This window comes from Ailuropoda melanoleuca, chromosome 2 (genome assembly GCF_002007445.2).
Source record: "Ailuropoda melanoleuca isolate Jingjing chromosome 2, ASM200744v2, whole genome shotgun sequence".
NCBI classification, from domain to species: Eukaryota; Metazoa; Chordata; class Mammalia; order Carnivora; family Ursidae; genus Ailuropoda; species Ailuropoda melanoleuca.
In genome coordinates this window covers 135,279,798-135,293,355 of record NC_048219.1, presented here as the reverse complement: position 1 = coordinate 135,293,355, position 13,558 = coordinate 135,279,798, and the positions used below count along the sequence as shown (strand labels likewise).

Genomic DNA, 13,558 nt, shown 5'->3' with positions numbered 1-13,558 from the left:
AAGGATAGGTTAACTTTTGCAACTGAGAATTTTAAAAACATAAACTTCTTATTGATGCTGATAGGAGATGAACTCATCTTTAAATTATAGGATTTATGAATATGGTTACTTGCCTCTTGTGACAGCTTATACACAACCCTAAAATGGCTGATCATTTCAATACATGTTTGGCATTGTAGAGACAAAATAANTGTTTGGATTTTTTTTTTTTTTTTTTTTTACTTTCTAAAAAATGTAAACATGGATGATGGTGAGGATGGAGATAATAATGATGACTATAATTGGGAAGTGATATTTGAATATATTCAGAAACTCTCATTTTATTCTTTTCCCTAGCAGCATAAAATCACAGTAGCTGTGTCAGAGTGTAAATCAAGCACTCATTTTATTTTTGTTGATTTGTGACTTCTTTAAGCATGTGCTTTTATGCAACATTACCAAATAAAGCATGCTGTACAGCGCTTGATAAGAAGTTAGAAAGTGATCAATTATCATCACGTTGCACTTTATGTTTTGCATGTTTTATGCACATTTCTGGCTGACAGCTTTTAAACATTTATTGTATTTCAAATTTCCAGTCCAAATTTTTCAACTTGTAAAATTGAACAGAGTGAATTGATGTCATGAATATCTAGGGTAAAATAAAATTTGTACTTAAATTAGTATTTTAATTTTCCTAATCTAAGAAATCTTAGATACCTTCTTTTTCAAAAGAACTCAAGTCTCGATTGATAGGAAAGCAGACAGAGACCAATCATATACATAAAGTAACACCAAATGTTCTGTCATCTTAGTTTTTTAACTAATAACAAACTATATATTTCTATTTTATATAGGATAATCTTGCTCCAACTTGGATGGGGTGGAGCGCTGGTTCCTCCCCTCAGCCCTTTATTATGGGTACTGTATTACCCCTTTTGCTACCTTTCATCCTTTCACTGTGACTTTGTGTAGTGGGATGAGGGAGGGATTGGGAAGGGTACTATCGCACCACAGTAGGGAAAATACACTATATTCTAATCCCCTATTTTCAATTGTCTTAAATTTTCTTTTGAGAAAAATACCTTTGTGAATTTACCCTCTGTGGATTTGAACACCAACTGTTGATTTCTTTACTAAGTTTCACTGAATGTGATTTAGTTATGTATATATGGAGTTTATCCATTTATGGGGAGATTATCTGATCGGTGGGGGGGCGGGGTTTAGGAGTGAATGCGTGAAAACTTTAACTTGTTGATCAATGATGCTGTTTGAGGCATAGAACTCTTGCCATATTTTACACTGGTCTGGATCCTGAAAACGGCCATCCAGATACCAGCAATCAATTCCCTGCCTTGCTTTATATGTGTGAGCAGATGCTAGGTTCAGTATTCCAGCTTTTGTAAGACTGGTATTGATTGCATGACCGTATTCATTTTTATTAGGTGAAAACGTATGAGGGTTATTTTCAAAATGTAATGAGGCAAAAATATATTAAAAGTTGAGTCAGCACATGTGATTTGTGTTTTAAATGAGGGAAGTTAATATAAAGAGATCCACATATTTGAATTATACAGACTAGAATACCTACCTAGAAATAAAACAGAAATATCTTACCATATGTATGAAATAGAATTTAATGCATAAACTTACTTCTTAGAGTAAGTCACTCCCAAATAACTTTTTAGGATCTTAGAATATATCACAATGAAAACATAAGTAAAAATGAATCTATATTTTGTTTATTCTTGAAGTTTAAAAATAATGTACAAGGAGAGTTTTTATTTTTGAGAGAGATAAAGTTGGAGATTTTGTTTGGATAATTGTATCACATCTTTCTAAGATAATTTTCTTAATTAAACCCCATAACACAAATGTAGTCATTAGGTTTAAAAAAAGATTCCATTGTTCTTCTTCATACTTAAAAATGTGTGATTTTATTTTGCCTGCTTTTGATTTTTATTCATAGTTTTGTATTTAGATTAAAGAAGCATTAGAATCCATGAGTAGTATCATTTGAAGTTCAGAGATAATTTGCTCAGACAAGACATTTCTACATGTATCAAAATTCTTCACATTAATTTGCATACTTAATTGTCAATCCTTCATTTTGTATAGATTTAGTAAAAATGCAGATAATGAACCAGATACGGAAAGAATTTTTATAAGAATGGATTGTACTCAAATAGAGATATTCTATTGATGACGTTTTGCAAAACATTTGTGAGAAGAAGCAATCTCTAGTATTAATTTATTAAGATGGTTCCATCCTTAGACATCTTCTTTTATGCATCCTGAAACCTCAATCTGTTCTTTCCAATTTATTCAGGCCATTTCTGCCCAGTGCCTTCACCTCATGGGAACTAATTACTGCAGTTCCCTAGAGCCTGAAAAGAATTAATACACTTCCCTCTGTGCTGAGCCAAGGAATGGCTTGGGGCTCTTGGGAAAAGACAATCCTTTCTCTGAACTTTACTGCTTAATGTAATGAAATTTTAAATTTGATGGGCCTTTGTATAGTAAATTTCCCAATACTATGCCAAAAGTTTTCCAACATTTAGTTCTTTTTTCTTCATAAAAATAAACCTTTTCTTTGGACCAAATGTATGCCAACCTTGCAAATCATTTCCTGAAAGACTGCTTCAGAGCCCTTGCTTGCCTCATGAATTACATAGAGTTCGTGTTAACACAAAACTAATCCCCAGTTTCAAAATAAACCTCTCACACTTACTGGCTAACCCCCAATTTTTTTGTTGTGCCTGGTTCTTTATTCTCATCTCATATCCAATGTAACATTAAAAATTATGTTTTCATCAATAAATGCTAAGCTAATCTTTACTTCACTCATTCATTCAATCATTTTTTCCCTTATTCAAACTACTCTGTTATATTCCCATATTCGAAGCATTCAAGACCTTGGAGAATTCACAAATATATTTTTGCATGTTAGGTTAAAAAAAGAAAAAGCCTCTTGTCTGTCAAGATTACAGGAACGCAATTAACTCTAATACAGACAATGTGGGAACCAGATAAGTGGGAGCAACTCTAAGGAGAATGAGTGAGGTAGAATGGAAAGAGCAAGAACTAGATGCTACTTCTAGTCTACTTTCTGAGCTTAGTCTATCTTAGCCTCATTTTTCTCATTGCCAACAGAGAACACCATACTAAATTGTCTCTATGAGAGAAAACGCTCATCTTTATTTTGGAGGCTAATGTGGAGGGTGAAGTGAGGCTCCATGAAAGAAGTGCTACATGAACTAGATCTTGTAGAAGAAAGAATGTTCCAGAAAGGGGGATACTGGGCAAAGGATTTCAAAGGCATCTCAGTTGTCTGGTAATTGTATCAGTTGGGCTGGCATGAGGGTAGGTGGTTAGGGAAGTTTAAACTAGAAATATAGATTGTGGGGTGATTTGAATACCAACAGAAGGCAAATATTTGATGATCAGTTAAATAATTTTAAAGCGAGACTTAGGGATGATGAATTCATATCACATAGATGAAAGGAAGGAGAAAGAGGACTCTGACAGTAGTGCCAGTTTGAATTATTAGAGGCCAGAGCTAGGAGGAACGGTGAAGATGGGAAAGAAGTGAGAGAGGTGAGAAAGGGCTTGAAGAAACAAGTATGGGACCTACAGATTGACATGAAAAGAACTTCAGGAAATAGGTATAGGTCACCAGTTTTCTGTCCATGCTCTACACTGGCTTTTGTAGGTAAAAATGTGCATTCCAATGTGTACTCTGTATACACAATAAAAATAAGGTTGTTGGTTTTTTTTTAATCTGGATGGTAGGCAAAATATTCAGAAAAGGAGGGAAATAACTAACTTGATTCCAGCTATCAAATTTTGAATCCAGGAGAAATCTAAGTATGTCCACACATTTAAAATGAAGTATAAAATAAGGATGTATTTGACCAACTATATTACTGCAGATAGGCAAATGAGATAAGGTAAGGTGCCTGTTCGGTTTGGTAGGCCGCATAGGCTGTATCACGTGGGTCTGCCCAGATGACTCCACCAACATAAATGTTTGTGCTTAGTTCCTTACCTTTGCCAACAGTGGTTTTACTGTTTCCTTAGACCCACTTAGCACACCGTTTTAGAACCCCAGAAGGCCTAGAGTTCTTTGCAAACTTTAAACACAGCTCAGAAGCGTAAGGAATTGGCTCATGTATTTATTTTTTCAGACAGGCAATCAAAAGATTTTGCTCTAAAAATACACTGGCATTAAATGGCTGATAGAAGATATTTTGATGCTTATTGTTTACATTGGATCAGATTGACAGAAGTAATAGAAGTACACAGGTAGGAGTAACTTAGCCAATAATGTGCAAGTCTGAGGCATCCTCTGTCGCTTACAAGCATCTTAGGGCCTGTCTTTATCTTCCCTCCTAGCTACTCCTATGCAGCTCCAATGGGCACTGTCGAGAAGGGGGCAAGGAAAACCATCCCTCCAGTGTTGCCAAATATGAAAACTCAGATCTTTTCATCTGGGATCCAAAAATTAAGATAAGAGGGCGAAAAAAAAAAATGCTCCCATAGAATAAGAATAGATAATTATTTAGCACAGAATTTGATGTTAATCACATCAGATTTGGGACCTATGTGTGGCATCCCCCCTTTTCTTATTTTCCTAAGAAACCAATTTCTATTATGTTTCATTTAAAATAAGTTTATTGAATTAAACTCAGTAAATGAAACAACTGATATGACTGGAGCTTGAAATAAACGATGTGATGATCTAATGAAATACATAATGCTAAACTGTCTTGCTTCTTATGCAAAAATTATTATTAGTCTTAGCAATGCATGAATAATTAAGGACAAAACTATAGTAGGCATTTAATAATATTTTTATATTTATACATCTGAATTTTAAATTTATTAAAGTATGTTGGTCAAACCAACTTATGTCCAAAAATTTTAGTTTCATTATTTAATATGTTGCCTTTTTAAAAAAATTAATCTTCTGTATTAGGATTTCCTACTTCTCTTTTTTCTAATAAACAACAAATATTCTAATTTCATCTGGCAGCAAATTCCTCTGATTTTGCCTTTCCTTTAAGCTTTTAGAACTTCCCCTTCTCTATTTTTTAAACTTTTTTTTTCTTGTTTCTTTGTTATATTGTCTACATTTGTTTCCCTAAATGTATTGCTTAAGAATGAATGGATTTCATTTTAAGATTTTTTTACTTTGCTTTTAAGTGTCCTAGAATAGTCTTGATACTAAAAAAAAAAGAAAGAAAAGAAAAGAAAAAAAGAGAGAAAGAAAAAAGAAATGAAAAAGAAACACTAAAGATTACTAGGGAAATGTCTTTTCCTTTTTAATAAGTAAGAATTCTGACTTTTCTTTTTTTCCATTTGTGTATTAGGTGGTTGTGAATGCCCTTTTAGGAGCAATTCCATCCATCATGAATGTGCTTCTGGTTTGTCTTATATTCTGGCTAATTTTCAGCATCATGGGCGTAAATTTGTTTGCTGGCAAATTCTACCACTGTATTAACACCACAACTGGTGACATGTTTGACATCAGCGAAGTGAATAATCATTCTGATTGCCTAAAACTCATAGAAAGAAATGAGACTGCCCGATGGAAAAATGTGAAAGTAAACTTTGATAATGTAGGATTTGGGTATCTCTCTTTGCTTCAAGTTGTAAGTGAACACTCTTTTCTCTGAAATTTGTTTATTGTTTGGAATAATAACAAAGTAATGACATACATCTATGTTACTAAGAAGACAGATTAGTTATTATGAAGAAAGTTTATAATATACTTTATTTCTAATTTTGATTTATGAGTACAAGCCTATGAGCCCAGATGGGTGGCAGCTTGGGTCCATGTAAATGCAGTGCAGACATAGTTGATAGTGACAAGCTCTTTCAGTTCCTACCAAAGGTTTGATTCTCTTCCTGCCTATATTGCTCTCTCTTCCCATATGAACAAGTTGATTAATCATTAAGTTTGCTATTATTTTTCCTACTGCAACTGGAAAGCTTTTTTCGCTGATGGATCACCTTCTCCAAACATACACACTTAACACACCTGATTGGATTGTAACTAATTGGTGGCAATTAACTGCTACTGAGTGGTATGATTTGGACTGAAGATCGGGGAAGGAATGATATTTAGGTTTTAGGGTGAGACCCTCATAATGAAATGGAAATAACACAGGTAGAGCCTGAACACAGAAATGAAATACAAGGAGCTGTGGTCTCACTTCAAATGACCTTTCAGTGTAATTACTGAAGTCTATTTTATCTAAATATTCGCGCTTTTTACTGCTGGGTTTCTAAGCCTGATTTATACAATAGAAAAATAGTTCACAGTTTATAAAAACACAAGAGGTGGTGGCCCTTTAAGGATTTGCATTTGATGCTGCTTTTGGCAGGAGCTGCCTCACAACAAAGTAGTGGCCAAAAACAGAATCCAGATTGTTTGAAAAACACAGAAAGATCCTGCTCTATTTTGGCCACTGAAAACTCAGCTTAAAAAAAAAGGCTATAAAAGTTCTTTCCTTGTGTTTCTACAGAGGCTTTAGGGTAGAAATCCATTTCTACTCACCAGGATTATATTTCCAATTGCTCAACCAGTAGACTAACCAAGCAAACAAACCTGTACTGGTCAAAACCCTCTTGCATCTCTTTCAGAGGTGTCTGAACTATGATTCTTTTACAAGTTCTTCCCACCTTCTTGCTGGAAGTTCCTATTTCTCTTCTGGATGTTTCTGACTTACTCTGAATGTTTATGCAATTAAAATAGGGATTTAAAAAATCTGGCAAGTATGAATTCTTTAAATCTTATAGTGGACACACGACATTTTCTTGAGAGTTTATCCTAACCCTTAATTAATAACCACACTTGGAAATATCACTGAAGTATACCACTTCCTCCATAAAATTGAGAAAAGAAAAAAAAAAATTCAAGCAATTCCCTAAAATGCTGAGTAATTCTGAAAATGTCGGGTAAAGCTCTTGCATGAAGCCCTTAAATAAATTCCACCACTGAAGAAACTCTACAGTACTACTTTATAGTTGGCTTTATACAGAATCACCTCTGTTGATGAGTAACTCATTGAAATGGTTCCTCAAATCACTTCTTTCCTGTTCCTATACCTAGTGTGTCATGGAATTGTTCTAGAGTTGACCTCAGCCATTGACATTCAACATTTCCCTCTCTGACATACAAACAGCTTCTATTTTCTAGCTAAGAATCATTAGTTTCTCTTCGCTGCCATCACACGCACCCTTTCTTGGTTTTCTTTCCATGACATCCACCACTTCACAAGTGTTAGTATTATGAAAACAAAGATGTGTTGGAATACAGTTGCCGAAAGCTTTGCTAGACTTGCTCACTAGCTAAGAACAATCCTTTCAGACTTCCAGGGTTTAAAATGTATGTCCTATGACAAATAACAAATTACTGTAAGTTATTAGACTTGGGATCTGTCTTGAATCTGGAACACCAAGTGTAACTGTATTATTTTCCATTTTTGCCCATATGAACTCACTTTCAGATGATCCTCAGAGTGTTAAGGTCAAGAGAATGTTAAACTTTCAGTCACTATCATCACCTAGCAGATAGATTTCAGTGGGTGACTGGAGATCTAAATTGTAATTGTTTTGCGGTTACACATATTGTCAAGTGTGTTGGCATTTGTGAAGCTTTCTAAAAGTATTCTACCAAATTTTGATAGCACTTCAAATTTGCATTATTCCATTAACTCTTAAGAACTGAGAAATATTTGTGGGTTGGTTGTCAAACAAGAGGATATATCAAATAACCATTTTGCTTATTATGTGTTTTAGAAATGAAGAGTCTTACTAAGATATGGTATTGGTCCAAAATCCATGTAAAATTTGTTTTGAAATGTCTTTCTTTCAAAAACGTTCCTTTAAAAAAAATAGATAAGTAAGAATATTTATTAAACTTCAGGTCTGAATTATTCCAAAGTAAAGCATGCATGTCCTTTTTAATAGGCCACATTTAAGGGATGGATGGATATAATGTATGCAGCAGTTGATTCCAGGAATGTAAGTATTCTTTATATCCTGCCTTTTTGTGATATTGGTTAAGTACTAAAATTAATTCAACAGAGCATAGCAGCCAAGTGGGATGATTCTATGATGACTATTTTAAAATAGGAAAAAATATGACTGAAGTTAATATTCAAGTATAGAGTGTTTAAAAGAAAGATCTTACTGAAATAAATCAAAACAAATTCTTTCGAAAGTTAAAGTAACACATTCGTATATTTAATAACTGACGAATATCCTTCCGTTGAATATTTTTCTATTTTGCTTTCTTCTTCTCTACTAATTATATAATCGGTAATAATTTTGGTGTGTAGGAGCAAATGTGAAAAATACATGATTGCTATCAGTAGTTGAAATGTATAGTTACTCTCCATAAGTACACAGTGTGAAGTTAGGGATGCTGTCCAGGCAGCCTTAGATTTCTATAATAATGCCTTTCAAACTCATTCTTTCTTTTACATGATTTTCGCATCCGTAAATGTACTGGAGCCTTTACCAATGATGTTACCACTTCAGTGGTCACATTTCCTTTAAGTTTGTATCGCTAAAGGAAGGACCTACTTTATTTGGTTTCTCCTATCATAGCCTCTTTCAGGCTTCAAGGAGAGAACTGAAGTCCATGCGATTCCAACTCTGCTTTTCAAAACTGTGTAAAAATTTAATATGTTCTATTGTCTTCCTCATTCTGTTCCGAAATCCAATCTCTTTAGTCTATTATCATGAAAAATAACTTCTGTCTCTGTACTCTTTAAACTGACCCGATAGAGCTCACTTATCTTTTTTGATGTACACTTCTCATAAGTGGCTTTAATTTTATGTTGAGTACCTTCCTGATATCCTCCAGAATTGTGTTATTTCACTTGTTACTACAATTTTGTTTTGTGTGTTTGGTTGGTTTTAACTTTGTTATCTTTAGAATGACATGAATTTTTAGGAAACTATCTATCATGACTCATTTACCCTTTGTTATGGGATATATGGTAGCTCATTGATAATTTACTGTAAGTCCAATCCAAAGACTAAATTATCAATTGATGGTTCATAAGATGGATGTCTTGTTATGTTTACTCAATCTAAAAAATTCAATGACTATTGTAATGTTAAAGGTATGGCGCTAAACATCTAAATGAATAACTCAATTCTTGTTTGCCAAATAAATTCATGCATACACAAATGGTTGTGTCCTAAACATAGTCTATACATATTATCTGGAATAAAATTTTTCATTAATAATTTTTAAATTATTGAAATTCAGTTCTAAAAAAATTTTACCAAATTTAGCACTCTACCATCCGAATAGCAAGATACTAGTTGTATTTATAGTTATAAAAATAGATTCTAATGTGTTATAATAACTATATTTTTTTACATGAAAACATCTCTAAAGGCTAATTTCAGAGATTTTTTTAGAGGTAGCTGATTCAGAGGGGAAAAAAAAGTACTGCTAAGTATTACTAGGCATTTTCTTTTCTATTCTCATGAAAAAGCACCAATGACTTCCAGCAACAAAACATATTGTGATATTTTACAAACTCTTCTCCTTTGGTAGGTGGAACTCCAGCCTAAGTATGAGGAAAGTCTATACATGTATCTCTACTTTGTTATTTTCATCATTTTTGGGTCCTTCTTCACCTTGAACCTGTTTATTGGTGTCATCATAGATAATTTCAACCAGCAAAAAAAGAAGATAAGTATTTCTAGTATTTTCTCTCCCCCTAAGATAGTAAAATTATTTGAAGTGTTTTCTCCACTAAATGAGTACTTTGATTCAGAAGCCAAGTGGGCATATATGTTAAAATCTATTTTGCGCCCTTCCCTTCTGCCACCCACTGCCCATCTCTTTCAGGGTATAGAAAGTCAAAAACAACGGTGTTCCATATTCCTGTACATAATTTCACAAAACCTCTCTCCTCTTTTTTATTTTAATTAATTAATTTCTTAATTTTAAATAAATTTATATATTTAAATAAATTTATTTTAGAGCCAGAGGCCACATTTCCAATCCTTTGGAAAAAAATAACTAGGAAAAAAAAAACTAGAAAAGAACCCAAGCATATGCCCCTTTTCCAAGGTCAACTTGTTGTTTTATCCCTATGATTTCCCTCCTAAAAATATACTTTCTGGTGAAAACCCTTAGAATGTTTGCAATAAATTAAGCATAAGACATAAACTTCTCCTAGTGTTTCTTTTCCTTCATCAGCTCCTTGTATAATTTCCACTTCCTTCTCCCTAATATTTAATTATAAACTATTAGTTCCAGGTTGAATTGAACAGCTCTTTATTTTATTATTATTTTTTATAAAGCCCATTTTATCATCCTAATTATATATGCACAATATAGGAAATACGAAAAGTAAAGAAATATCATTACTTGGGAGTAATCACTATTCACATTTAATGCCTTTCTATTCATACTTTTTCTACATATGTTCTTAGTATCAAAATTATTTTATTTACAATTATAAATTCTTGGGGCACCTGAGTGGCTCAGTTGGTTAGGCCTCTGACTTAATATCAGCTCAGGTCTTGATCTCAGGGTCATGAGTTCAAGCCCAGGATTGGGCTCCGTGTTGGGCTCATGCTGGGTGTGGAGTCTACTTAAAAAAAAAGAAAAAAAAAAGGTGTTGCATATAATTATAAATTCTCTTTTTGGCTTAATGTAAGTATTTTTTCCATTCTCATAAGTCTTCTTATATACATTATCATAATTTACTTAACCATGTCCCAACAAATTGATGATTGATGTTGTTTCTAATCCTTAATGATTTAAATAGTGCCTTGTCAAAAGTCTTTGTGCAAAAGAAAAAAAATGAGTATTTAATTATTTTCTTGACTAATTTCTAAAGTATTTTGCTTCCCCCAATAATATGCCTGATCATGCTCATAATCATATTCATAATAACATCCACACAGACATGCCCAGGGCACTGCTGGCTCACTGGCATCAAACATTCTGTTTTTCAATACTTCATATTTGATAAGTGAAAATTGTTTTTAATTTTAATTTTTACGTCTTTTATTACTAGTTGGTTTAAACATGTTTTTGGGTGCTTTTTGCCATTTATATTTCTTCCTTTGCTTACTATTCCTTCATCTTATTTATTCAGTATATTTTCTTATTATGAGTGCTTCCATTGTATGAGATGCTTACAGAACATTGCTGTCCCCATCCCTTTTTATTGTTACTAATATTCTATGGTCAATGTCAGGCTTTTATTTCACTTATTAGCCTGAGTTGCAAGCCTCTGTACCTCCTGGCCTATCACATCCTTGGCATACTAATGATCTCTGGTGTATCCCCAAATCTTCTACCAACTTAGCACATTTCCTTTCTATCCATTTGTTCCAATTCTTGGCAGAGTGAAAGTGGCTTTTTATGAGTAACTTTAACCCATCTTGCAATATACATACTATAATGCATTGGTACATTGGAATAAGAAAATCATCGTCTTTAACTTCTGAAAAGCAGTATGTACAGCGTTAGGAGCTGAGTATTTCAAGTCTCAGTGAATCAAGTTTTACCACTCACTGAGGATATGGTGTTGGGTAAAATACTTAGGCCCTCAGTTTCTGGGGTTTTTTTCTGCCATAAAGTAATAATGAAAATAATAAAGTCCATTTCGGATAATTGGGGAATTAAATAATATTGTACTACCTAAAAAATACACTCCTTATTTTTCAAATTTAAAATTCTAAGCATAGGGGCGCCTGGGTGGCACAGCGGTTAAGCGTCTGCCTTCAGCTCAGGGCGTGATCCCAGCGTTCTGGGATCGAGCCCCACATCAGGCTCCTCCACTATGAGCCTGCTTCTTCCTCTCCCACTCCCCTGCTTGTGTTTCCTTTCTCGCTGGCTGTCTCTATCTCTGTTGAATAAATAAATAAAATCTTTAAAAAAAAAATAAAATAAAAAAAATAAAATAAAATAAAATTCTAAGCATAATTATGTTATCCATTTTCTTTTTTAACTGTCCCTTTCCTGTTTTAAGTTTAACATTTAAAAATTATGTGCAAAGGGACACAGTTTTAACCAGTTTTTATTTTTCTTTTCTTTACTTTGGAGGTCAAGACATCTTTATGACAGAAGAACAGAAGAAATACTATAATGCAATGAAAAAATTAGGATCGAAAAAGCCACAAAAGCCTATACCTCGACCAGGAGTAAGAAATACCAAATAAACAATAACACTTATATTGGGAAAAAATAAACAAAAACAAAAAATTGCATGGGTTTTCTCACAGAAGAGATAGTGGCTAACATTTCCAGCAGCAAAAATTAGAGCTTCATTAATTCATCCTTTTATGGTAATGGTAAAAAAAAAATTCTAAAAAGAGACCACCAAAAAAAAGAAGACAAAGAGGAAACAGAAAATGCACCCTATTTTCAGGGGATTTCTAATTACACAACTAAAATCCAAACTAAATGGCAAAGACACATAAGTAGGTGATATGCACAAGAAAAAGTTGATCATAGAACTCAAGAGTAGTTGCCAAGTAATGGTAAAGAGAGGAGTAAATCTTGGGTGGGGTTAAAATACGTGCAATTTTCTGCTGGATTAAGAAACTGACAAAGTGTTGAGTGAAATAACATCTTACTTCCTTTTTATTTTCCATTAGAGGAACTGAGTGGAGAACAAAAGAATTCTAGTATCTACTGTTCATATATATGGCTATAAAGTTAGAAGCTACTAATGTCTTCAGAAGTCAGGGTCAATAAATATAATCCATGATGATAAATAACAATTCTCATGTTTCCGTGATGAACCATCCAGACAACTGTGAAATGGAGAAGGCTTATCCCACACTGTATTGATTTTTGTAATGATGATCTGTGAAGTTAAAATAATTCCTGGGGTACATTAGGGAACAAAATACTAGTGAACATTCATATTGTGCTAGCCGACGTTCCCTTCTTGAAAATGATGAGAAATACATACTATTCTCTGGTAAGCCTTAACTCTGGAAGTAGAAATGGGTCAACTATGTGTAGGAAAACGTGAGATAGAAGATATCCTCAGAGTTCCTGAACGGCCTTGGAAAATGAGCCAGACAATGGCCTCCAGGGACCAAAAGGGGCAGAAATGGGGAGCAGAGCCACAGATCATTGACAGAGACATTAATTTTTCACATCAAAGAATAAGGAATGCCATTCTGGTCTGATTATTCCTGTGTAGACTCAGCATTCTGTGTCAAGCAGCAAGGACTGTTTGGTGAAAGAACATCAATATCGACATACATAGGCTTTAAATGCATGATGTTATAGATGTGTTCCTGAAATTCCAAGCTTCCTTTAGCAATTCTTTGAGAATAAGACAAATGGAATGTTAATAGATACTATGTTTTGAAATGGCTGCATGGTCCAACTGGTCATGGGATATTCTGGCAAAACAAAATTAAGCAGGTCTCTTCACTTCTCATAATATTAGTATGTTAATGTGCATTTTGTGCCTCTGAGTGAAGTGTATAGTATGCAATGTTTCTTATCAGAAATCCCCTTTTGACAGGGATTATTATTCTGTGGAATACATATTGGTAAATAGAATAGCTA

At 33.6% G+C, this 13,558-nt stretch overlaps 1 protein-coding gene across 6 annotated transcripts in view; it reads left to right on the top strand.

The window, feature by feature from the left end:
* Positions 1 to 13,558, top strand: part of LOC100483294 (sodium channel protein type 1 subunit alpha) — a 139,383-nt gene that overhangs the window by 120,039 nt on the left and 5,786 nt on the right. For all 6 annotated transcript variants that reach the window (XM_034654674.1, XM_002928605.4, XM_034654672.1 and 3 more), the window contains 4 exons: positions 5,352 to 5,633; positions 7,957 to 8,010; positions 9,563 to 9,700; positions 12,067 to 12,171. In XM_034654674.1, coding sequence (XP_034510565.1) covers positions 5,352 to 5,633; positions 7,957 to 8,010; positions 9,563 to 9,700; positions 12,067 to 12,171 — 579 coding nt within the window. The remainder of the gene's footprint in view (positions 1 to 5,351; positions 5,634 to 7,956; positions 8,011 to 9,562; positions 9,701 to 12,066; positions 12,172 to 13,558) is intronic.